This window comes from Mustela putorius, unplaced genomic scaffold, assembly GCF_011764305.1.
Source record: "Mustela putorius furo isolate JIRA1106 unplaced genomic scaffold, ASM1176430v1.1 tig00000095_pilon_pilon_pilon, whole genome shotgun sequence".
NCBI classification, from domain to species: Eukaryota; Metazoa; Chordata; class Mammalia; order Carnivora; family Mustelidae; genus Mustela; species Mustela putorius.
In genome coordinates this window covers 10571109-10595380 of record NW_025421280.1, presented here as the reverse complement: position 1 = coordinate 10595380, position 24272 = coordinate 10571109, and the positions used below count along the sequence as shown (strand labels likewise).

Sequence of the window (24272 nt, the reverse complement as noted above, 5' to 3'; positions counted from 1 at the left end):
TGCTGTCAGTTTTTTATTTTTAACTTATTTGCACGTCAGTCTCCTGTATAAAAGTTGTGATGAGAACTGAGAAGGACACATGCAAAATTTTTAGGACCAAGCCAGGCATTAAGTTATTACTTAATAACTAGTGGCTGTTACAGCACTGGAAAATGCAGCCCTTCATGCTAGGGCAGGGGTAGAGCAGGGAAGAGAGGTGACAACAGCCAAGCACAAATATTACTATCATTTGTATGACAATGCGTCACAATCGCCTTACCTCCCCCATTTAGGTAATCCAATCTTGTCGCTGCCATAACTTGTACCACAAAGTTGATTTGCTTTGCTCTCAGATCTCAGCACAATAAAGAACCCCCTATCCTAAGACCAGCTCTGTTCTGATTCTAAGCCTCCAAGAGCTAGTACAAGCATGAGGACTCCAACTGGTACTAATTTTACAACACAAATGAATTCCAAAGGGATGTAGCAGTATAATTTCTTCAATGCGTTATTTATTGAACCTGGGAGAGGAGAGAACAGGACAGGCTGGGTTCCTGCCCTCATGGAGCCTGCTTTCTAGTGGAGGAGACTGAAAACAAGCAAATGAAAAAATGGTGGCTGGTAATTTGTGCTTGAAAGGAAACAGATAAGCTGCTGGATGAAGGGCTTAGGGACCATGCTATAACATTCAGTGAAGGCCCCATGGAGGTGGTGGCATTTAAATGGAAACTTGAGGATGAGAAGGAGGTGGAGAAAGTATGTTTTATAGGAAAGAACAATCTATGAGGAGTAAACAGCAAGCATGTCGTATCTTCCATAGATACTGCCTCATTCTGGACTTGCAGGTAGTTTTGTGAAGTAGATGTTGGTGGTAGGCAGCTTCTGACATGGTCCCCAGGGATCCCTAGCTTGGTATTTATACACTTGTGTAATCTGTCCCTTTCAGGTCTGGACTTAGTGCCTTGATCCTAACAAATCCAGTAACAGCAGAGCCATGGTATGTCCCTTCCATGATTAAATGATGAAAGATTATGACTCCTGTTTTCTTAGCAGACTCTCTCTCTTGCTGGTGCAGGCTGCCATGTTGGAAAGAACCACATGGCAAGAAACCGAAGGCTCTGTCCAACAGCCCACAAGGAGCTGAATCCTTCCAACAACCACTTAGAGAGTCTGGAAGCAGATCCAGCCCTAGTTGGGAGGATGGTGGCTCCAGCTTATAACTTGACTGTAGCCTTTGAGAGAGCCTGGGACAGAGAAACCAGCTAAGCTATGCCATTTCCTGGCCTTCGGGTATTGTTTCATGCCACAGTTTTGGGGTAGTACCTTCCGCAGCAATAAATAGAGAATACAGCATTCACTCATTCTCTTTTGAGATCTCCTTCAGGGCAAACAGTGGCCTAGGTGCTAAGGGAACAAAGATGCACTTCACAGTCCCCAGAGGCTCACAGCTTCGTAGAGGGAGACAATGTGCCTGGTACTAAAGAAGAGGATGACTGTATTCCAGTAAATGTGGTCCAGTGATCACAGGGAGAAGGTCCAGGGAGAAGGGAGACAACAGCTCCTCCTGGCAGAGTCAGGGAAGGCAGGAAGTGAGGAAACTGAGTCTCAGGGAAGGTAAGAAATTGCCCAAGGTCACACAGCTCATTTGATCTCCTCTGCTGTGTTCACACATGATGGAGGACATGTGTGTATCTCTAGTGTAAGACTGTCTGTTTTAGCCTACAATTCTCAGACTGTTTCTCTCTTATGTTTCTGAATAGTCTAAAACCAAATATATGGTGAAATGAATTCTTTATTGCAAATGCAAAACAGGTAATAGGTTAATCGGGTTTTGGTGACAAAGAATAAAGTCACACTTCCAATTAACTTTCATAAAACAAAAATCAGACCACTTCAATCTAACTCATTATTCCGCCTGCATTTCCACATGGTTGGGGGTCATGCATCTCTACACAAACAAAGATGCTTGTATTGGACAGAAAATGATTGAAACCATACTTCATGATGGAATTTAATTAGCAACACAGATTAGTTACATAGAAATGTAACAAAGGCAATGCTGCCAGAAGAGCATCCATGGACACTTCAGAATTTCAGAAAACTTGCCTGAGAGATAAGCCTAAGGTTTTTATTTGGGGTTTGATAATTTGCTAAACCTGAAAACCTAGAAGGAGCCTAATTAAAGTCAAAGAGAAATAATCTCCATTTTAAAAGTCTTATTAATTTGTTATTTTTGTACAGAGCTCTTTTCTCCCAAGTTCATATCATATATCACATTCAAAATTCAAATCTGTAAAGCTCTTATTTGTAAGATTTTTTTTTCTTTCTCCTCTCTCTTTTTAAAATGTTTTCTCTGTTTTATTTTGTAAGGCATAACATTTATTCTGAAACATATTTTATGAGCATACATCTTTTAAAGTGCAGATTTTTAGGGTATAGCTTGATTAATTTTACATAAGTGCAACTGTGGGGAAAGTGAAGAATTCTTTCTGTTATGATATGATATATTTAACTTCAGGGATTGACATACCGCAGTCTTCGGGTCAAATCCGCCAGCTGCCTGCTTTTGTAAATAAAGTTTTATTGGAACACAGACAATGATGCCCAATCTTTTGCATATTTCTGTGACTGCTTTTGCTACAGTGACAGAATTAAATAATTGCATCACAAGCTTCAGGGCCCACAAAGCCTAAAATATTTACCAAACCCTGATTTAACTCTTCATTTAAAACCTTTGTCATTTGAATATTCATGCATGCTTTTGTGGGTGTTCCTCTTCCAGAGAGCACCCTTGTTTTAAAACCTGGGTCCCTGGGCCCTGACAAGAAGGTACTTATGCTATGAAACATAAGGCAGTCACTTTGACAAGTCATCCAGTTGGCTGGCTTACACACTAGCAAGGGCAAAATGAGAAAAACAAGCTTTTTCTGTCCTTAACCATCTTCTGAACACTATGGGACTTTAACTATGTTTTCAAAAATTAGATCAGGAAACAATTGTATTGATATGGTCAAACCTAAATGAGAGAAGCAAACATAAATCTAATCCATCCCCACTGAATAAAGACACACCCACTGCGCTCATTATTAGCAAATACAAAGAACCAAGTCCTTCGCTGACCTTTCTTTTCCTCTAACAAATTTTAGGGGGGAAAAAAGAGCAGCCTAAACAAAAAGACACTCCTAAGACTTTTAATAAGATACATGCATACTTATCTTTCTAGAGTATGGACAGATCAAAAACTTCTACTTATTCTCCAGAGCCTTCTATATCAGTGGAAAATCACAACTATTTTCAAGCAATGAGTTAAAAAGCTTATTTTGGGATCATACAACTTTGAGTAAAACTCCAGATTTTGCTGCTGACTGCCTGTTTGACCTTGGAAATCTCGTTTAACTTCTCTCTTTCTCTTTTTTTAGGCTCCTTATTAAAATGTGAGTAAAAATATCTAGTTTATAGGCTTATTATGAGGATTAAATATGATAATATATGTAAAGTACTAAGCTTAGTGCCTGGCATATAGTAAATGCTTCATATTTGGTAGGCATTAATGCTGCTCAAACTGGAGGTCAGAAGATAGATCATTTCCTGACACAGAATCACTCACTAGCTGGGCAGGAAAGAGAACTAGGTATTTTATGAATATTTTCAGAAAGGATTAAAACCCAAAAGGGTTAACAAACTTTAATCCATGCACTATACTCTATTACCCATGTGCCTGTTAACTGTAGGTCTGAGTTACCAAGGAAGCAAAGGATACACGCTGGAAGAAGGTAAATTCAGATCATTACCAGGGGGAGTCTGGGTTGGTGAAACATGTCAGAAGGATTGTATAATATCTTTATTTGCAAAGCTGTGTTAGATGGTTTATAACAGCTTCCACCATTCAGTGAAAAGTGGAAAAGTAGAAAATACTATTTCATTTTTTTCTTTAGATATTTTTTTATTTATCTGAGAGAGAAAGAGCAGGAAAGGGAGAGGAAGAGGAAGATAATCTCAAACTGACTCCCCATGGAGCGCAGAGCCCAACACAAGTCTCCATCCCATGACCTAAGCCAAAACCAAGAGTCGGATGCTCAACTAAATGAGCCACCCAGGTGCCCTGAAGATACTATTTCTGTATGTCTTTTTCTGAGAGTACACCTCTTTAACACCTGTGATTACAGTTTTGTGGTTCAACGCTTATGAGAAGAGTTTGAAAGAAAGAGCATATTTATGACACTATTTTGGCAACTAAAGGAAAAGACTGCCGAAATGTCTAGGGCAGTTTTGAAGGCTGCCTCCATCCCTACTCCCCTGTTCCTCAGAGGTAAGATAGTCACTCTCAATTTCAACTTTCCATAGCAGTTAGTCTCTCAATAACAGCAGGTGCAGGTAGATAGATAGAAATATCTGCCATGCATTCTAGGAAGGAGTGACAGAGAAGTAAGGATTTTCTGATGACCCCATCATGACAAATCATTGCTCTGGAAAAGCTGTTGCTCTGGGAAATTTAACATTGGCATCTGTCTTTGTGTCCCTTACATCTTAAATGCCCTCTCATTTCGCCCCTACAAACAGAGTAAAACATGTTCATGTGGTATACACATCTTGACTCCCTTCCATATCCAAAGAATGCTGAAATTAAAGTACAACAATCAAGCAAATCAACTGAAAACCAGCAGCCTATCAAATAACTAATGATGGTTAGAAGCGGTGTGTGACTCTGCAAAGACAAGATTTAATTTATGCCCTTCTTCCTTCAATCTTGTGATGGGAGAGACAAGTTAAATGTGACTAGAGGGCCAGTTCATGGCTGGAGATGTACTGTGAAGCTCAGGGGGAAATCCCCACTATAAAAAAGGCTCTTAGTGGATTCAGATCTCAGATTGCAATGCCCGTTCCATTGCTGCACTTGGCCAAATCAGAAAAAAAGACCAATGACACACCTTTAGGGAATGTGAGCATTTAATCCCCAGAAGGCCATAAATGCCTTGCCTTTGCAATAAGTTAGTCAATATTTAGTTGAACATCTATTTTGTGCCAAGCATTGCCAAGTGTTGGCCCTGTAATGGGGAATACAATGGACACAGTCCTTGCTCTTGAAGAGATAGTCGGGTAGTCAGTAGAAGAATGAGTAAGTATGCAAGGTAATTTCAGATTGTATGAAGTTCTGTGATGGTAATAAACAAGGCACTGTTACAAAAAAAAAAAACCAAAAAAAAAAACAACCCAACAAGGAAAAGTCTATTTTAGGCAGAATGATGAGGGGAAGTCTCTTTAAAAAAGATTAATTTAAATTGATACTTGAAGGAGTCCCTCATATGAAGAACTCTGGGATGGGGGAAGAACACTTGTGGCTGAAACCCTAGGCTGACAACCCAGTGAGTCACATCCTGTTATAGTCTCTTCCCCTTGAGTGTGGGTAGAACCTGTGACTTTCTTCTAATCAATAGCACATAATAAGAGTGAAGAGATTTTGCAGATGTGATTAAAGTTGTTAGTCAATTGACTTTAAAAGAAAAGAGTGATTATCTTGGGTGGACCTAATTTACTCAGACGAACCTTTTATTTTTTTAATAGGACATTTTATTTCATTAATTTTTTTTATTTAAAGTGATCTCTAAGTTTATTTAAAGTAACCCAACAGGGCGCTCCAGCTCCTGACTCTGGGATCAAGAGTGATACGATCCACCCACTAAGCCAGTCAACCATCTACCAACACCCCCTTCCGATAATCCTTTTAAAAGAGGGTCTAAGGGCACAGGGGTGGTCCTTCAGTTAAGCGTCTGTCTTTGGCTCAGGTCACGATCCTGGAAACCTGGGACCAAGCTATTCCCCATTACAGGGCCAACACTTGGCAATGCTTGGCACAAAATAGATGTTCAACTAAATATTGACTAACTTATTGCAAAGGCAAGGCATTTATGGCCTTCTGGGGATTAAATGCTCACATTCCCTAAAGGTGTGTCATTGGTCTTTTTTTCTGATTTGGCCAAGTGCAGCAATGGAACGGGCATTGCAATCTGAGATCTGAATCCACTAAGAGCCTTTTTTATAGTGGGGATTTCCCCCTGAGCTTCACAGTACATCTCCAGCCATGAACTGGCCCTCAGGCTCCTTGCTCAGCCAGGAGTCTGTTGCTTCATCTCTCTCTGCCCCTCCCTACCCCTCATGTACTCTCTGTCTCAAATAAGTAAAATCTTTAAAAAATGGTCTAGATATCAGAGACTTGAAGCACCAGAGACTTCCTGTCTCTCTGTTGCTGACTTTGAGGAATCCTACTGCAAGGATGTGAGTTGTACCAATAAGAGGAATCTTGGAAGCAGATCCTTACCTGTTGACCCTACAGATGAGAACAAGACCAGTCAGAACCATAATTCAAGCCTCTGAGTCCCTAGCAAACAACCCAGCTAAATCTTGCCTGGGCTTCTGACCTACAAAAACTGTGAGATAATAAATGGGTACTCTCTTTAGCCACAACAGTTGCAGTAATTAGTTACACAGTGATGCAATGGAAGCAAATACAATATTCTAAGTAGGGTAACACCTATAAAGTCATTGGGAGGTGTGTTTAGTGAGCAATGGGGAAGGTAGTCAGGAGCCAGGATCCGTTCTGTGACAAAGTAGGAAAGTTTAGGACTTACCCCAGCATCTGACATGCCATGTCTAGCACACAGCAGGTGTCTCAAACATCCATTGAATGAATGAATGAATGAATGAATGGATAGATGATGAAAGTATGTCACTAAGTAACTGTGTTAAGTACTAGACTGCCATTGTCACCCCCCTCCTCAGATTTCAAAGGTTTTCTTCAACAGATACTGAAAGACCATTATGTATAAAGAAGCATACTGGTGGTAGAAAGCCAAGAAACAGATTAAGAACTAGAACCTGGCCCACGAAGTAAATACTCAGCTAACAGAACTACTCGAATCTTCTGGATTAGGAAAAAGCTATGTACTTAACGTAGGGATTAAAGACTCCATAATGAGATATGGATAAAACCCAGTAATCTGGGTCACAGCTGAAAGCTTGATAATTTGAGGTTTCTCTGTGGTGTCTAATAAACTATCTGAAAAACTGCCAAGTGTTAATCAGTCTAAGGGAAATGACTCTGTAATAAGATAACCACACCATCAAAGGCCATATTGATGATGGTTTGGAGGAAAAGAAATGAAATGCTAAGAAAATCAGTAGTTGAGCAATGATGGAGAATTCAATATTGAAATGCAAAGGTATTTGTAGATTGGGAAATTATATTCTCTGTACTTCTAATCAACCCTTCCAGGTTATGTGAACAAATCCCCGGAAAGTCAGAGAAGATAAATGAAGACAGCACTGTCATCTTCTGTTACTTGGAGAATACATGCTATCCCTGCTGGCCATGACGCACAGTGATGGCTGAGGTGATGCTAAAGTCATACTGCAGGTCCTTCTAGGAGCTATGGGTATCATCAGTGACAGCCCGACCAGAAATACCTTCCTGCAAGGGCAGAACTGAAGCATGAGAAACAACTGGCTTCCTTAATTCATATACTCCATGCCTGCTTACAAATTAGCTGGGTTCCTCAGGGAGAATTTATTTGCATTTAAAAATATACAAACACATAGGGGTGCCTGAGTGGCTCAGTCCTTAGGTGTCTGCCTTCAGCTCAGGTCATGATCGCAGGGTCCTGGGTTCGAGCCCCACAGGAAGCCTGCTCCTCCTTCTCCCATTCCCTCTGCTTGTGTTCCCTCTCTCACTGTGTTTCTCTCTGTCAAATAAATAAAATTTTTTTAAAAATATGAACATATAGACTTCCCTCTTTTTAAAATACCCCTCAGAAGTGTTTTTTAAGGGAAAATGATCACATGTTTTAGAATGAAGCAATTAAGGATAACTCATACAGTGAAGCAGAGGGGTGGGTAGGAAGTAGCAGACATCTGGTACAACTGGGCAGCAAATCAACTCCAGATTTGGAGGCCACTGAAGAGGAAGGGGGAGAACATGTGCTTTACATTTTTTAAACTTTTTAAAATGCCACATCACTACCACTACTACCACCATCTTGGCATTTTATGAAGACTGAAAGCAGGTCTTAGTCTCATTTCTCATAAGATGCAGCCCATTCTCAAAGATGTTCTTATGCTTTTTGAGTTGGGTTTCGAATTCAACGCAAATGCTCAAATAGGGACACAACTGACGGCTTCCTCTTAAGAGTCTAGGACAATAAAAACACTACATTTCATAATACAAGCTTCCAGTTATTTTACATTGATTATTATGTGGATGATGAGCAAACCCTTCCATGAGATGGAGTCCTGCCTTCCTAAATAAACAAAATAGACTTAAAAAATTCACACGCAAATATGGAAACCTTTCCTAAGTCTCTTTGTGCATGTGTGTGTTCTGTGTTTTGATAGACATGGTTCATGTTACAACAGACAACTGATATATCACTGATCTAATCTCTCCTTGATAAACGTCATTTCTCATTTGAGACGAAAACTGCACTTGCTGGCAGAACCTCATAAAGAGAGATCATGCGAACCTTCAGAAAGCACTACCGGAAATCAGATTCCAGCTTCCACTAGGATGTGACACGCATAAGAAGATAACACTGCGAGCACTTCTGATTTGGGAAGCATCTAGGAATTGCTTTGTCTCATAAGGAGAAGATCCAGAAAAATACAAAACAAAACAAGAAACAACTGAAGCAGAGCATGGTACGAAAGGAAGCCATAGCATTTTCAGTTCTGTATCTTTGCTCCTGTGGGTTGACAGAGTTCAGCAGAGCTGAGGGTAATCTGTGAGAAAGTGAGTGAGTGAATCTGTAATTTCTGAAACCTGATTGCAGGGTGTGGGAAGTGGACACTTCATGGAAAGCCGTTCTAGTCAGTCTGAGGCTATTTTCTGGGATGGCGTCAGAGAGCTCCATGCCTCCAGGCTCAGCATATCAGGGCATGGTCGCCCCAGCCAGGCCTCCCACGTCACCGGTGGTATGAGAAGACATAAGAGCACCAACGGATGAGGACTATTTTATGGTTTGCTTCAACGCGTCTTGTTTAAAAAAAAAAAACCAAACTAGAACATATAAGCTGCGATTTTGAATATATTACTTCTAAAGATAAGGATAGGTTAAAAAGTGAATTAAGAATTGGTGTAATTAGAAATATTAAGTAGTCATTCAGGCAGTACTTGGAAATGGCAAAAATCATGAAGGCAATATATTAATGGCTGAAGTCTAGAAAAGAACACAGAAAATCATTTTCTCCCTATTCTAAGTTTTTAAAAGCTTCTTTGTTGAGATTTTTTGCCTGCTGTTCCTTTTGACAAAACACCTATATGCTTAGGGCAGAAAATCTGGAATCCTAGAAAGGCAGAAATGAAAACGTTAAAATCAACCATAATGCTATCTCTGAAGATACACACGGTTAAGATTTTGCCTCTTGCCCCTCAAGTACTTTTTCCATAAAAATGAGAGTATGCCTTTCTGTTGCTTCATTGCTTGGTTTTCCACTTAGCAATATCTTGTATACATTTTCCCATGTGGTAAGATTTCTTCTTCAACAACTGTTTTCTTGCCTGAAGAGTATTGTCTCACATGGTCAACCCAAAATCTAATAGATTAATATTTTACTATTGGGAATTCCAGTTGCTTCTATTTTTCCACTGTCATATGGAATGCTGCAGTGAACATATTTGGGCTTCATACTCTTGTACACATCTCTGAGTATTTACTCCCAACAAACTGCTAGAGGTAAAACCACAAGGTTGAAAGGTTTCCCTACTATAGAGTTGTCGTAATGTAAATTAACAGATTAATCCACAGAAAGTTTATAATAACCAATTATTCCAACAGTAAGTTATGAGAATACCCGTATCTGTAACATTCAGCAATGTATCATCAATTATCAATGTTAACTTAAAATAATGCTTTCGTTGTTTACCAATATACTTATACAACTCAGATTACCGAACGCTTGGAATTTAAAAATCATAATGTGTTTAGAATTCATTTGTATTTTTTCTTTTGTGAATTACTTGCATATGCTCTTTGTTCTAATTTCTACTGATGTGAGCCAAGAAGAAAAAGGCAAGCTTGGTGTCTGAAAGGAGTATGGAACATAATACTACATGTCCTAAGTAATTTAGCCCCAAGATTTTTTGCCCCAAGTACTTTCCTATACTTCACTTTTTAGCTAGGGGGACAATTATTATTCTTCGGGGAGAGGACGTTATTCTTTTGTAATGTAAAAGAATTTTAATCTAAATGGAACTGGAGGATATAAAATGGGAAGTGTCATGCATGTACCCATGGGAAAACAAAATTCAAGAACTGGGAGAAGATTTCTTATAAATGCCTTATTTACAGAAACCTGATAATCTTGGAATTTTCTTAAATGTTAGGGAGTTGGTCAGGGGTTGCTTCATATCAGCTTTGGGAAGTTTTGCTTACAGCTTCCAGAGGCATGAAATGGAAATGATCCAGGTCAGGTTGGTCTCATGAAATAAGATAAATTGATCTCTGTATGACGGGACTGGTTTTGTCTCTTTGAGAAGTTTTCAAAGCTGGTCTCCTTTTGTTTTTAATTTTAACAGGTTTCTAACTAGATACTCTCCTCTTTACATTCCCTGCCCATAAATACAGCCTACCTCAAACCCTCAGTGGACTTGCCTATTGTTTGTTACAATTGCAATTCCTGAATTGCAATTCTTCTGCTGTTTCCAAATAAACTATTGACAATTTTGAACTTACCTCAGTTTACCCCTTTATTTAGGATGACATTCCTTGATGTCAGAAGTGACATCAGAAGGGATGACCCTTGAAGAATGACAACCATCATAATGAAGCAAGGCACCACACCAAGCCCATTGAGCTCACTGCTTCCATGAGTCACCATCTACTTTTAGTTAGGTGTGTCTCCTTTTAGATTCTGAGCTCCCTCCCTTTGGTTGAGCCTTTTGATTCAAGCTCTGTTGAAAGTCCTTTTTGATTCTATCGTTTGCTTTCTTATTGGGTGGACACTAGAATTTTGTTATAATTTCCTTAAATGTTTCTGAGGAAAAAAAATAAATAAGTTAATATTGGTGAGCATGGATAGAGCAAATAAATGATACATGAATACTCAGCACCTTCTTAAGAGAGACCAGTCCCCCAAGCACGAGCCTCACCTGCCTGGGTAAGTTGCTCACAGAGGGCCAGACTGAACTGTCAACTGCAAGATAATTTTATGCAACAAGGGACATGTGGTCACCAGTCGGAAAAGTAGAGCAAAGGGTGTCCACCAGGGATAAGAAAAGTATCTCATGAAAGGCACACTGTAAAATAAAATACAATTTCCAACCCTGAAAGCACATCCATCAGGCTGCTTGGTAATTTTTCTTTTACTCTCAGGAAAACCTCTAAAATGTGGAATCCCAAGCATGTGAATGTCCCAAGGGTGGCCTTTCCTCTGGGCTCCCAGCTGGCTTTATGTTATAAAATTATGGTCTCTTCTCATGTGTATTTTTGACTAAATGGACCACCTTACTAATGATAATTTAGAATTTCAATGGCCATTATGGGGAACTTTCAGTCTCCCCACGCTTGTTTTTCTCTGGACTGAATTAGAAGGCCATGGCAATAGAACAAACAATCTGAATGGGAGAGCTATTTTAATTGGCACCTGGAGGCTTCTAGAAATATTTAGGATTCTACAACTGCCTTTTCACAAAATACTATTTTTAAGTGAACTGAAACAAATAAGCAATGAGAAGAGATAGAACAGCATCTGAAGTCTTCCCCTCTAAGCATCAGGGAGCTCTCCCCGAACCCCATTGCTCCAGCTCTGCTCTACCCACCTTTGCCCTCTTTTAACCCCTTCCTTTATCCCAAATCCCCTTCTTCTCTAGTGCTGAAACCTTGCCAACTGAGCCTGTTCAAACTCTCTGACAATCCTGCTAAATTATTAATTTCTTATGTCCCATGGACTAAAGCTAAACTTAGAGCTACAGTAAAAGATTTTCCCAAGGTAACTGAGGATCCTCACAGATTTGCTGAATAATTCAATACTGTTACTCAAAATTATCAACCTGGCTTCTCTAACCTTTATCAATTAGTCTATATGTTTGTTGGAGAAGGTCAAACCAAGCACTAGATGAAAGGTGCTAATTGAGAAAACACTAAATAATCTTTAGAATTCCAAGTAGTCAAGTGCCAGCTCTTTTATATGACCAAACCTGTGCCAGAGCCAAAAGGCTGCATCTGGCCATTCTGAGGGCTTTCCTTAAACCAGTAAACTGCAACAAATTCAGGCATGCACCCCAAAGTCTGATGAATCTGTTCATGATTAGTATGGCAAATTCCAAACTTTTTTAAAGAAAAGTCTGAACTCCCTATAGATATTCAATCCCTCAGGGTGGCCTTTAATTCAATGTTTAAAAGTGATTTTTTTAATGATTTTTTCTTTATCTGACAGAGATCACAAGTAGGCAGAGAGGCAGGCAGAGAGAGAGGGGAGGAAGCAGGCTCCCTGCTGAGAGCAAAGAGCCCGATGCGGGGCTCGATCCCAGGACTCTGGGATCATGACCTGAGCCGAAGGCAGAGGCTTAACCCACTGAGCCACCCAGGTGCCCCATAAGTGATTTAAACAGAGATTTAACTCTGTTAGTCAAGAGAAACCACATAGAACGAGAAACAATGCCCATCCTAATGTTGATCTTATCAGTCTAACTAATCAGTTAGCCCTAGAAGATGATTCCAAAAGAAGGGCAACTAGGGGCGCCTGGGTGGCTCAGTGGGTTAAAGCCTCTGCCTTTGGCTCAGGTCATGATCCCAGAGTCCTGGGATCGAGCCCCGCATCGGGCTCTTTGCTCTCAGCAGGGAGCCTGCTTCCTCCCCTCTCTCTCTGCCTGCCTCTCTGCCTACTTGTAATCTCTGTCTGTCAAATAAAATAAATAAAATAAAAAAAAAAAAAAGAGAAGAGCAACTAAAACTTAAATCTCCAACTTCAACAGATGAGATCTCCCAAAGCAGACTCTCTCTGCTAGACTCTGTCATTATCACAGAAAACCCACCCATCAGAGAAAGGACTGTTAAAACATAAAAAAGATTCAGATAACAGCTTTCCAAGAACCAAGGATCAGACTCATCCCAGTGACGGGCCTCCAAGAAAACACTGGGACTGCTTCTCATTCTACCATTAAAGAGACTAGAGGAAACTACTCTCCAGATTGGGGATGAACCCCCCATAATATTAATGGACACAAGAGCTACAGCATCCATGCTTAACCCCATTACAATTAAATAGTTCCCCCCTTGGAGTAATAGATTTATTCAATTAATGGGACCTCAAATAAGCCATAGTGTGTTCCTTTTCCTAAATGTATACATTTTTCCTTGGGACATTTGCAAGACAAACTTCTGTTTCTCCTCAGTGAATCAGCTCCTAGACACTTATTAGGACAAGGTTTCCTAGAAAAGTATTGTATTGCCATTTCCTTTCCTTGAAAGGGAGAACAAAACTCTTGAGTCAATATCCCCTGAACTTAAATCCCTTGAATTTAATCTCCAAGAAAACCCAAACCCTTTTTCTTTTGCAAGTACTTTACAAATCAGGGAAGATCAAACTTCAGACTTATCCCCATTATTAGGTTTAGTATCCCCTGCTCTATGTGTAAAATCTGGCAAGGACATATGCAAAATTCATAGTGTCCAAAGTTAAGATCCAAATTGATCCTATGAAACCTCTGCCCAGAATCAACGAATATCCCCATGAACAAAGAAGCTCTATAGGGCATAATATCTATCACAGAAGACTACAAAGCACAGGGATTTATTGTCCTCTTGTACCAACCCTAATCTTTCTATTTTAGCTATAAGAAAACCTCATGGTTAAGAATGGAAATTTGTCCAAGATCTCTGAGTGCTGAAACCTTGTTATTCCTCACCATTCTGTTTTTTCTAATCCCCAGAGTTACTGGCATCTATCCCCACAAAAAGCAAATTCTTCACCAGAATCAATTTATAGGGTGCATTTTTTAGTATTCCAGTTTATAAGGCTAACCAATATCTTTGGCCTTTACCTGGTAAGGACAACAATATACTTGGATAGTAATGCCTCAAGATTTCACTGAAAGTCCCTACTTCTCAAATATTTTAAAAACTGTCCTAGTTGATATGAAATTTCCTAAATGCTACACCTTACCACAACATGTAGATGACTTACTTCTTGGCTCACTCTCCTAAACATCCTCACAAGAAGACAATATTCATTGTTAAAACTCTTAGCAATTAAGGGACATAAAGTCTCAAAGGAAAAGTTGCAATTTGTACAAACCCAATCCGATATTTAGGACACTTAATCTCAGAACAAAGGTTGCACCTAGAGCCTGACAGGCTTCATGGCATCTTGTGCTTCCCAAAGCCTAAAACCAAATGTCAATTACAGGTTTTCTTGGGATATCTGGTGATTGTTGGAATCAGATTCTAAACTTGTCCATTAATGACCTAGCCCCTAAGTCTTATTAAAAACCAAGACCCCATTATCTGGGAAAACCAAGCTGACATGGCTTTTAAAACTTCGAAGGAAAACAATAAATCTACTTACCCTGGGAAATCCAAACTATCAGCTACACTTTTTCTTTTTTGCAGCTATAAAAGAAGGAAATGCCCTCAAAATATTTAGCCCAAAATACAGGGGCTACTACCAACCTTTGGGTTATCAGAGCCAACAATCAGATCTCATGGCCTAAGGTTGCTTACCCCTGATGCCCTGAGGCTGTCCCTGCCACTGCCTTTCTAGTAAAGAACACTGAAGAAATTGTCATGGGATCGTCTTTGACCATCTTTGCACCTCATGCTGTCGAAGCTCTCTTAAACTCATTTCATATCCAACACCTTTCAGCAATCCTTTTTACTTCTTTTTTTTTTTTTAAGATTTTATTTATTTATTTGACAGAGAGAGATCACAAGTAGGCAGAGAGGCAGGCAGAGAGAGAGAGAGAGGGAAGCAGGCTCCCTGCTGAGCAGAGAGCCCGATGCAGGGCTTGATCCCAGGACCCTGAGATCATGACCTGAGCCGAAGGCAGCAGCTTAACTCACAGCCACCCAGGTGCCCAAGCCATCTTACTTCTTGTGAAATTCTCTTACTAATTACCTCTCATATCACCCTCATTCATTGTAATAATTTCAACAGTGTTACCCTTCTTTCTTCTTCCATGAAAGAAACCCCTTATGACTATTTAACTTTGATGGATCATATATTAACCCCTCGTGATGAGTTATAAGAAGCCCCCTAGACGAATGTTGATTTCTCATGATTCACCGATGGCTCTTACTTGAAAAATGAAAATGGTAAATGTTGTGCTGGATACTGTAATATCAATTCCTTCTGAAGTCACTGACATTGCACCCTTCCTTTTGGCCCCTTTAGCCCAACAAGCCAAATTATATGCCCTTATTTAAGCATATATTCTTGCTAAAGGTAAAACCACAAACATCTATGCTGATAGTCGATATACCTTTGCAGTAGCTCATAATTTTGGAATGCTTTGGAAATGAGGTTTCCTTACTTCCAGGTTTCCTTAAAATGGCCCTTATGTCCAAACTTTGCTATATGTTATGCTCTTGCCAGCAACTCTAGCTAGTATTAAAATCTCTAAGCTTCCCAGGAAGCCAAAGGAAACTACCTCACTGATATCTCCACCAAAAAATGCTGCTTTTTGGGACTCATAGACTAAACCTGTCATGGTCCAGAAAACTACATCTCCTGGTGATGACCTAAGAGAATTAAGCAGGAAAACACAACAACTGACCTCTGAATAGGAAAAACAAAAATAGGGATCTAAAGGCTGTTGATATCATGAAGAAAAGAAACTCTGATTCAGACCAAATAACAAACCATTCCTACCAGAAAATCTAAAATTTCCATTATTAACCACCATACATGAATTAAATCATCGGTCAACGGATAAAATAACATTCATAGATCAATACTGGTGGAGAAACATTGGCAAGGCCACAGAAAGCACCTTTCTTGATTGCTTCTATCCTAAATGTAATCCAGGGAAGTCTACCCATACTGCCCCCAAGATTTTAATTTACCCAATGAACCATTTGAGGTCTGGCAAATAGATTTCATACAATTGCCCTACCTCATGGATCTAAGTACGTTCTGGTAATGGTGTGCATATTTCCACATTGCACTGAAGCTTTCCCATGTACACAGATGACTACCTCTTCTGTAGCTGAAGTTCTATTAGAAAAGACTATTCCCACTTGTAGACCCCCCCTTGAAGTTCATCGTGATTGGAGAACTCACTTTGCTGGTCAAAGACCTTGACAAGCTATTTTGTTTGTCCAATTATGTAGCACTTTCATTGTGCTTAGCATCCTCAGTCTTTAGGACTGGTCAAATGTACAAATAGATTTATTAAGACTTAGCTAAATTAGTTGCAATCCTCAAAGTACTCTAGCTGAAAGCACTACCACTGGTTCTTCTAAATCTTAGACTTACTACCATTGGCACGCATAAACATTTTTGCCTTTTTAAATAATTACAGGATGGTTGATACCCTTAGGCCTCACTTTTTTTTGCCCCACAACTAACAAAGGGGGATATACTTCAGTTTGCAAGGGCCTGATCAAGTCTATAAAAAATAATCACACTCTGATAGAACAATCTTTCCCTAGTGCAGTCTCGGGAGATGAAGACATCCAACATCACATCCTAGAGCCTGAAGAGTTCATCTGTTGGAAAGGACATCTCCAAAAAGACTTGCTTCAACCTTGCTGGAAAGGCTCCTCTCAGGTATTGTTAACTAACTCCTGTGCCAAATTCAAGGAACAGACTCCTGGATCCCGGTGTCACATATAAACGAAGTCCTCAAAACCTGCATGGACTATACACCAAATGGTGACCTGAAACAGAAAATTTCTAGGGACTGAATCACCTGATGTCTAAAATAGACAACTTACCCAAGTTGTCTATTTTAACAACTTACCCAGGTCTGCATAAATTTCCTTCTTTTTCCTCCCTTGTCTCACTCTATATTTAGTTAAATCATGTCATTCATGCTTTCAGTCATGCTTTCCCTAGTTTTCCTACCATTCTTTACTTTAGCTTTAACACATCCTTTTATCTCCTCCCTTAATAAGAAACCTCTCTGATTCTGCTAAACTTACTGATTGTCAGATTTGTGCATGAGCAAATAGTATTACTGATGAATGTGAATTGTTGGTCTGGCCACCATCTTTAAAAGGATGGCAAAAACTATCTGGTAAGGATGTAGGATTTTCCTTTGATACCTTGGAAATCACACACTTCCTCCCTTTCAGAAGACTGGCATGAAATAATATGGCTTTCCTTTGGACACTCCATACTCATAATTGGATACCCCCTCACTCACTCTGGACTCTTACCCAAAATCTTTGTTATGTTTCAGAAACATAATGATGGGAACGGCAAAACTCTAGGATAGCTCCCACTAAATATTTGTTACTATACCATTTAATATAGTCCAGGTGAACGTGAATTCACTCCCTGTTGGAATCCAGAAGACTATATCACTGCTTCCATTAATGTATCTTTACGGTGGGGCAATGAAAACTAGTAATACTGGAAAATTGGAAGCTAATGGGCTCCCACTCAATGGTATTTCATTGGGATTTAACAAAAAATCTGGGGAATGGTGGAAACTTAATTCAACTTACTTTTGCAGTAGAAATTCTCTAATTCTCCCCCAAAATCTTCTTTACACTATATCAGCTCTCTTGTTACTTCAGATCTACAGAAATTTAAAGTACTCACATAATCATTCCCACAGTGTTAATAAATCAGATTATGATTATAAGGATTATATTTCTGATCATGAGATACCCTCTTTTATTCCAGGGAAAAATATCTGGGCAAAGAGACCCAACTGTGCCTTAAAAGGCATTGGGTATTTCTTTTTACATGGAAGAAACACAAACTCTACATTTCCTCTTAATTGGAAAGGATGTTTTGGGATCACTGGCCTCAGCTCTGACACCGAAATTAGAAAACCTCTTCCCTCCACTGCTTATATACCTAACCTGGTACCCTCTATCAGCTTAGAAGGGTGTGTCAGAACTGGGAAGGTTATGATTTTGGATGGATGCTTACATATAACCCTACAGTAGATAGAAAGGGTTTGGGGCAGGCTTTCACCAGAACCTTTTTTGTTTGAGTTGAAGTAGCAGACCTTGAAAAAGCAACTCACAATCTATCTATAGTTATATTTACCAATTTCAATACTTCTAGCTGAGCTTTGGAATATCAACAAACTCAAATAGACAGCCTTGCTGAAGTAGTCCTACAAAAACTGCAGAGACCTTAACCTCCTCACTGCTTAGCAGAGGCAAACCTATGCCCTACTTGGAGAAGAACTTCATTTTTATGTCAGTAAGTCAAGGAAAATAATACAAGAACTAAAAATAATGAAGGACAACATCAATTTGCTAGCCGAAGTTGGCCAAGATCCTGGAACTTGGGGCATTTTTGAACTACTAAATATAGGCAATTGGGGAAGCTGGTTGAGAAGTGCATTTCAATCAATAGCTATCACTGGGCATTTGATCCTCAGTTTAATCTTTTTAATTAAATTTCTACTGTTTGGTATTAGTAAACAAATGCCTTATTCCCAAATGTATGTACAAAATAAAATTCTTTTCCTTTCAAAGGCTTTTCCTGGAATTCAATTGACAAGTAGAAACTAAACTATCTACTTTAGAGGGATATAGCCGAGATGCCTCATTTTTCAATCCTGTTGTTCAACTAAGGCAAGTGAAAACTCTGTATCATTTACCTTCTCCATGGGACAAGACACCTGGGGATGGTCCTCCTAAGCTTAATGGGAAAAGACACCCGAGGACTATCCTCCTAAGCTCCAGGGGCCATAGAATACAATCAACCTGCAATCCAATTAAACTTTAAAAAAAAAAATTAGCAACATCTGGATGACATAATTGATCAGAGGTGTTTTCTGAAAAAGATCTTGATCAAAAAGGGGAAATGTGAATGAATTTCAATCTAAAATGAAACCAGAGCACATAAAATGGAAAATCTCATGCATGCATCCTTAGGAAAACAAAACTTCAGGACTGAAAGGCTGATTTAAATAGAGCCTACTCCAAGCCTTTAACAGACTCACCTGTAGCTTGCTATAATTTGCATGTCTGGAATTGTCATTCCTCTGCTATTTCCAAATAAACTCATCTTTTTGACAACTCTGAGCTTGCCTCAGTTTACCTCTTTATTTAGGTCAACAAGAGTATTGTATTTTTTTCTAACTCATGGAAAACATATTGAGGTTAGGAGTCTAAATAATTCTTTTTTAGAGGAAAGCATTGCCTGCCACTTAACCCTATTTAACAATTTAAAAACAGTAAGATGAGAAATGGCATAGCAATGCATTCATTCCAATAATGCTGCTGTTTGTAAGAAGAAAAATTAATCTCTGGAATCATTTTGTGGCTAGCAGGTTTAGGAACACTTAACTAGCTCTGTGATTTTGAACGTTACTCATAACCCAGGCAGGTGATGTGACAACCCATATTCTTGTAGTAGAGAAGGTGGTTCTGGAGATAGGTGGGAATCCCACCTGCTCACCCCAATCTAAAAGTGCCATGTGGATGTAGTAGTATTTTAAATAAAAAGAAAATTTAAATTTAATTTCATATTGAGATTTATCTGGTCATTTCAAAATATTTCTTGACCCATCAAAGAAAACATCTACCTTTGGGTTGGCTGAGAAGAAAATAAGATGTAAGAAATTTCTTTGAATGTTATGTCTATATTGTATTATGAAATGATAAACAGATTCCTACCTAGTAAAACATCCAGAAATTTCCTGAGGTATCATGGTTGATACCAAGACCCCCTCTACCAATTACAATAAACTGTCATCATCCATTTATTAACTCAATAGGCAATTCCTGAGCACCTGGTATGTGCCAAGAATTGTTTCATGCCACTGTTTTATGGAAATATTAACAAATAAGGCAAAAGATGAGTCACTACCTTCACAGGGCTAACATTCTAATGAAGGGACAGGAGTGGAGCATGAGACAGATGATAAACCGGTAAAACAGATGAAGGAGGAATGGAAAATAGTGGTAAAAACTGTGATAAAAATAGGACAAAGGGTGGGATATGGAGTGACTCTGCAAGAAAGAACTTTCGATGGGGTGGTCTTGGAAGACCTCTTAGAGAAGTTGCCATTTAAGCTGGGGCATTCATGCAAAGGGCTTGGCAAAGAGCATTCTCAGCTGAGTGAAGAGCAAATGCAAAGGCCCGGAGCCAGTTTGGTGCACTGGGGAAACAGAAAGAAGCCCAGTGAGTGAGCATGTGGGGGAAACATGAGTGGTTCACGCATTGCCTCAAGCCTTATGAGGAGTTGGGATGTCACTCTAAAGATGTTGAGGAGCTACTGAAATGTCTTACACAGAAGAAAGACATGATCCAATTTATATTTTAAAAAGCTTGCACTAGTTGTTGTGTGGTGGGCATGTTATTGTGGGGCAAGAGAGGAGGTAGGGTCACCAGCTGGGTAGACACTGTGGTCATTTAGGTAAGAGTTGCGGGAGCCTTGAACTAGAGGGTAGCCATGAAGACAAAAAGAAGTAAGCCTCAAAATCTTGTAGTTCTTATGGTAAGCATTTATGGCACTGTTCTGTAGACTTTTTGCCTCTTCTGATAGACTGACTATATTTTAACTGCCACCATTTATAAAGTGTCCCCTGTTGCTCTGGGTTTTATCCACATTGAATCCTTACAACAATTTCATCCCAAGCTCATATGTGAGGAGGTTAACTAACTCCCCAAGGCCACAAAGCTAGTGAAGGTCATATTAGGATTTACCTCTGTCTGTCTGATTCTCAGCAAGGCATAACTCGGCCAATATACTATAGTGTCTTAATTTAACCTACCTTAGAGCAGATTTAGCCCAGGGAAACTGGAACACAGTTGAGTTTTGTTAATGGTTCTCAAAAGGAGAAGGGCAATAAAACTACCAGTTTAGCCCTTGCCTAAAATGCAGATTCCTGAGCCCTGCCCTGAAATGCAGAATCAGAATCTGATTTGGTTTTGGGGCCTGGGAATGGGAATTTTAAAAATGCTTCCTAGTGATACTCCCTAAAATTTGCAAAGACTGCAAAGTAGGCACTCACTCAATAAATTTTTGTTGAATAAATAATGGAAAGGTAGGAGAGGAAGATGTAGAGCATCTTACTCCCACAATCTCTGATCCAGTGAAAATACAGGCCCACATTGAGTGGGCCCAAGCAGAGTCTCAGCTAGCCCCCTCAAATGCACTTGGAAATTCATGATGTGACTAATATACTGGTATGATATACCCAGACCTTCTAGAAGCTTTCTGATGGGGTACTAAGTCCATTTGTCACCCCAGCTAAGGAAGTATAAACTGCTCAACTGGTAAACATCATATATTTTAAAGGCAAAATCATTTTTACAAAAAACTGTTTTGATCGTGTAGCTTTGTCAACACATGGGAGTCAGGCCATAATCATAAAACCAACTTACCTATTAGACAGGAGCTATACAGTGCCTGGGTCCACAAGATTTTTAGGGGTGTACAAAAATGTTTTCATTTCTTTTAAAACCAGAAGATAAACATGAACATATTCTTCCATGGATTATAGGAAATTTTTATCAGTGCAGTTGTAAAATATAATTTTAATTATTATTTTTTTAATCAAGAAGTGACCCATGAAGACAACAGTGCCTAGGGCACACAGAAGTAATAAAGTAACCCTACTTAGTCACAGCTCAGGCCCCAGAGAGAGGCAACTTACCTGGCATGCATTGTACAGGAGCTGATGTTCGAACTTCTTGATCCCAAGAATGTTCTGGAACATCTCATAGAGCTGTTCCTTGCTCAGAATCAGCTCAGAGGCTGCACTGGCTGTCATCCGGGCCTGCTGCTTCCTGGGGTCCTCTTCTCCACGGTAGATGGCATCAAACTTGGCCATCCAGGAGCTCAGCACAGTCTCCTTGCTGAGGCCATCAATCTCAGGCAGGCTGCGTACCCTCTTCTCGATGTGCTTCTTGAAGACCTCCCTGGAGTCATTGGCGGAGCAGCCCCCACTCTGCACCATACGGGCTACACGGTCACTCTTCAGGAACACCTGAGCAAGAACAGGGACAGGAAATATATTAGGGATTCAGCCCTGGAAATACCAGTTTCCTAGGGCTGAGGGCTGGGCTGACCACCATTATGGGCACCTCGGGAGGGACCAGCATCCTGCCTCTAGTTGTGTGAACTCAGAGAAGTCACGTACATATTTTGATTTTGTGTCCATATCTGGAAAATGAAAATAATAATAGTACTTACCAGGTTGTTAAAAGGATTACATTGGAACAGTGATATGAGAGGCAGCATAAACTACGTAGACTCTGCTCAAACAACTTGGGTTCTTTCTCTGCCACTTATTGGTTATTGTTTCCCTCATCAATTTAACCTCTCTGTACCTCAGTATTTCATCTCTAAAATGGGATAATAGTAGTCTCTACATCATAGGTACTTTTAAATGAGGATTAAATGGATTCAAATATGACAGCCACTTTAACAAGTGGCCCATAGTGATGTCATATGGGTTGTTATTACGGTTATTATTATCTTTTTGATCTTTTACATTGAAGTATAGTCAATATACAATGTTACATTAGTTTCAGGCATGTAACATAGTGACTCAACAAGTTTATATGTTATGTCACACTCACCACAGTGTAGCTACCATCTGTCAGCATACAATGCTATTATAATACCACTGACTATATTCCTTATGCTCTGCTTTTTATCCCAGGACTTCTTCATTCCCTAACCGGAAGCCTGTATCTTCCACTCCCCTACCCCCTTGCCGATCTCCTACCCCCTCTCCACTGGCAACCACCAGTTTGTTCTCTGTATTTATGGGTCCATCTCTGCTTTTTATTTATTCATTTGTTCCATCTTTGAGACTTCACAGATAAGTGAAATCATAGAGCATTTGTCTTTTTCTATCAGACTTATTTCACTTAGAATAACATTCTCTAGGTCCATCCATGTTGTAGCACATGTCAAGATCTCATTCTTTTTTATACCTAAGTAATATGCTCAAGGGTGTCCATGTACACACCCCCCCGCACATCTTCATTATCCTTTCATCTATCAATGGACACTTAGGTTGCTTCTATACCTTGGCTACTGTAAATAATGCTGCACTGAACAGAGGGGTGCAGAGATCTTTTCAAATTAGTGTTTTTGTTTTCTTTGGGTAAATACCCAGTAGTGGATTTACTGGATCATATCGTATTTTTCTGTTTAATTTTTTGAGGAACCTCCACTCTGCTTTCTGAAGTGACGGCATCAGTTTACATTCTCCACAACAGTTCATGAGCATTCCTTTTCCTCCATGATCTCACCAACTCTTACAAGCCAGCGTGTCCCAGAGTGTTCACTGCAGAGGGTGCCCTAGGGGGTGACTAGAGCTGAGGTGAGGTCCTGGCTGAGTTGCTCCATGCATGACATGCATGACCTGGAACCCAGGTCCTTGGGTGACTGGAACCAAGGCGGGCATGGAGTGGGGTTCCTGGAGCATTCTGCCCAGGGGTGCCCTCGTGGGGGTCGGAGGAGGGGCTGGGGCAGATGTGGGCATGGGCTATCAGGTTCTGGAGCACTGTGCACTGGGGTGCCCAGAGCTCAAGTGGTGTGGCCACAGAGTGTTCTGGTGTGCTCTGTACCTGTGTCGCAGCTGCTAGAGCTTTAGTGAGCGCCAACCAGAGATATCTGGGTATACAGAGGACTGGGGCCACCTTGCAGGGGGGCCAATGGTGCTGGCGTGGGGTAGGGGCCCTGCGCTTGCTGAGGCAACAAGCGTGCTATGGCTTCCAGACCCCTGCTCCTGTCATATGTAAGCCTCTCTGACCCAGAGTTCCACCAGCTCCCTGGCCAGCTGATGGCTTTCTAGGATGAGTCCCTTTGTATTCTCATTGTTCTTTTTTTTTTTTTTTAATTTATTTTCAGCATAGCAGTATTCATTATTTTTGCACCACATCCAGTGTTCCATGCAATCCGTGCCCTCTCTAATACCCACCACCTGGTACCCCGACCTCCCACCCCCCGCCCCTTCAAAACCCTCAGATTGTTTTTCAGAGTCCATAGTCTCTCATGGTTCACCTCCCCTTCCAATTTCCCCCAACTCATTGCTCTTTTAAACTGCAGCTTTTGGGGTACCTGGGTGGCTCAGGTGGTTAAGCTTCTGCCTTTGGCTCAGGTCAAGATCTCAGGGTCCTGGGATCAAGCCCCACATTGGGCTCTGTGCTCAGCC

General features: G+C 40.2%; 1 protein-coding gene across 25 annotated transcripts in view; it reads right to left on the bottom strand.

Moving 5' to 3' along the window:
* The window catches only part of CADPS (calcium dependent secretion activator), a 469919-nt gene that overhangs the window by 325454 nt on the left and 120193 nt on the right, over window positions 1-24272 (bottom strand). For all 25 annotated transcript variants that reach the window (XM_045078225.1, XM_045078255.1, XM_045078257.1 and 22 more), the window contains exon 3: window positions 21759-22091. In XM_045078225.1, the coding sequence (XP_044934160.1) occupies window positions 21759-22091 (333 nt within the window). The remainder of the gene's footprint in view (window positions 1-21758; window positions 22092-24272) is intronic.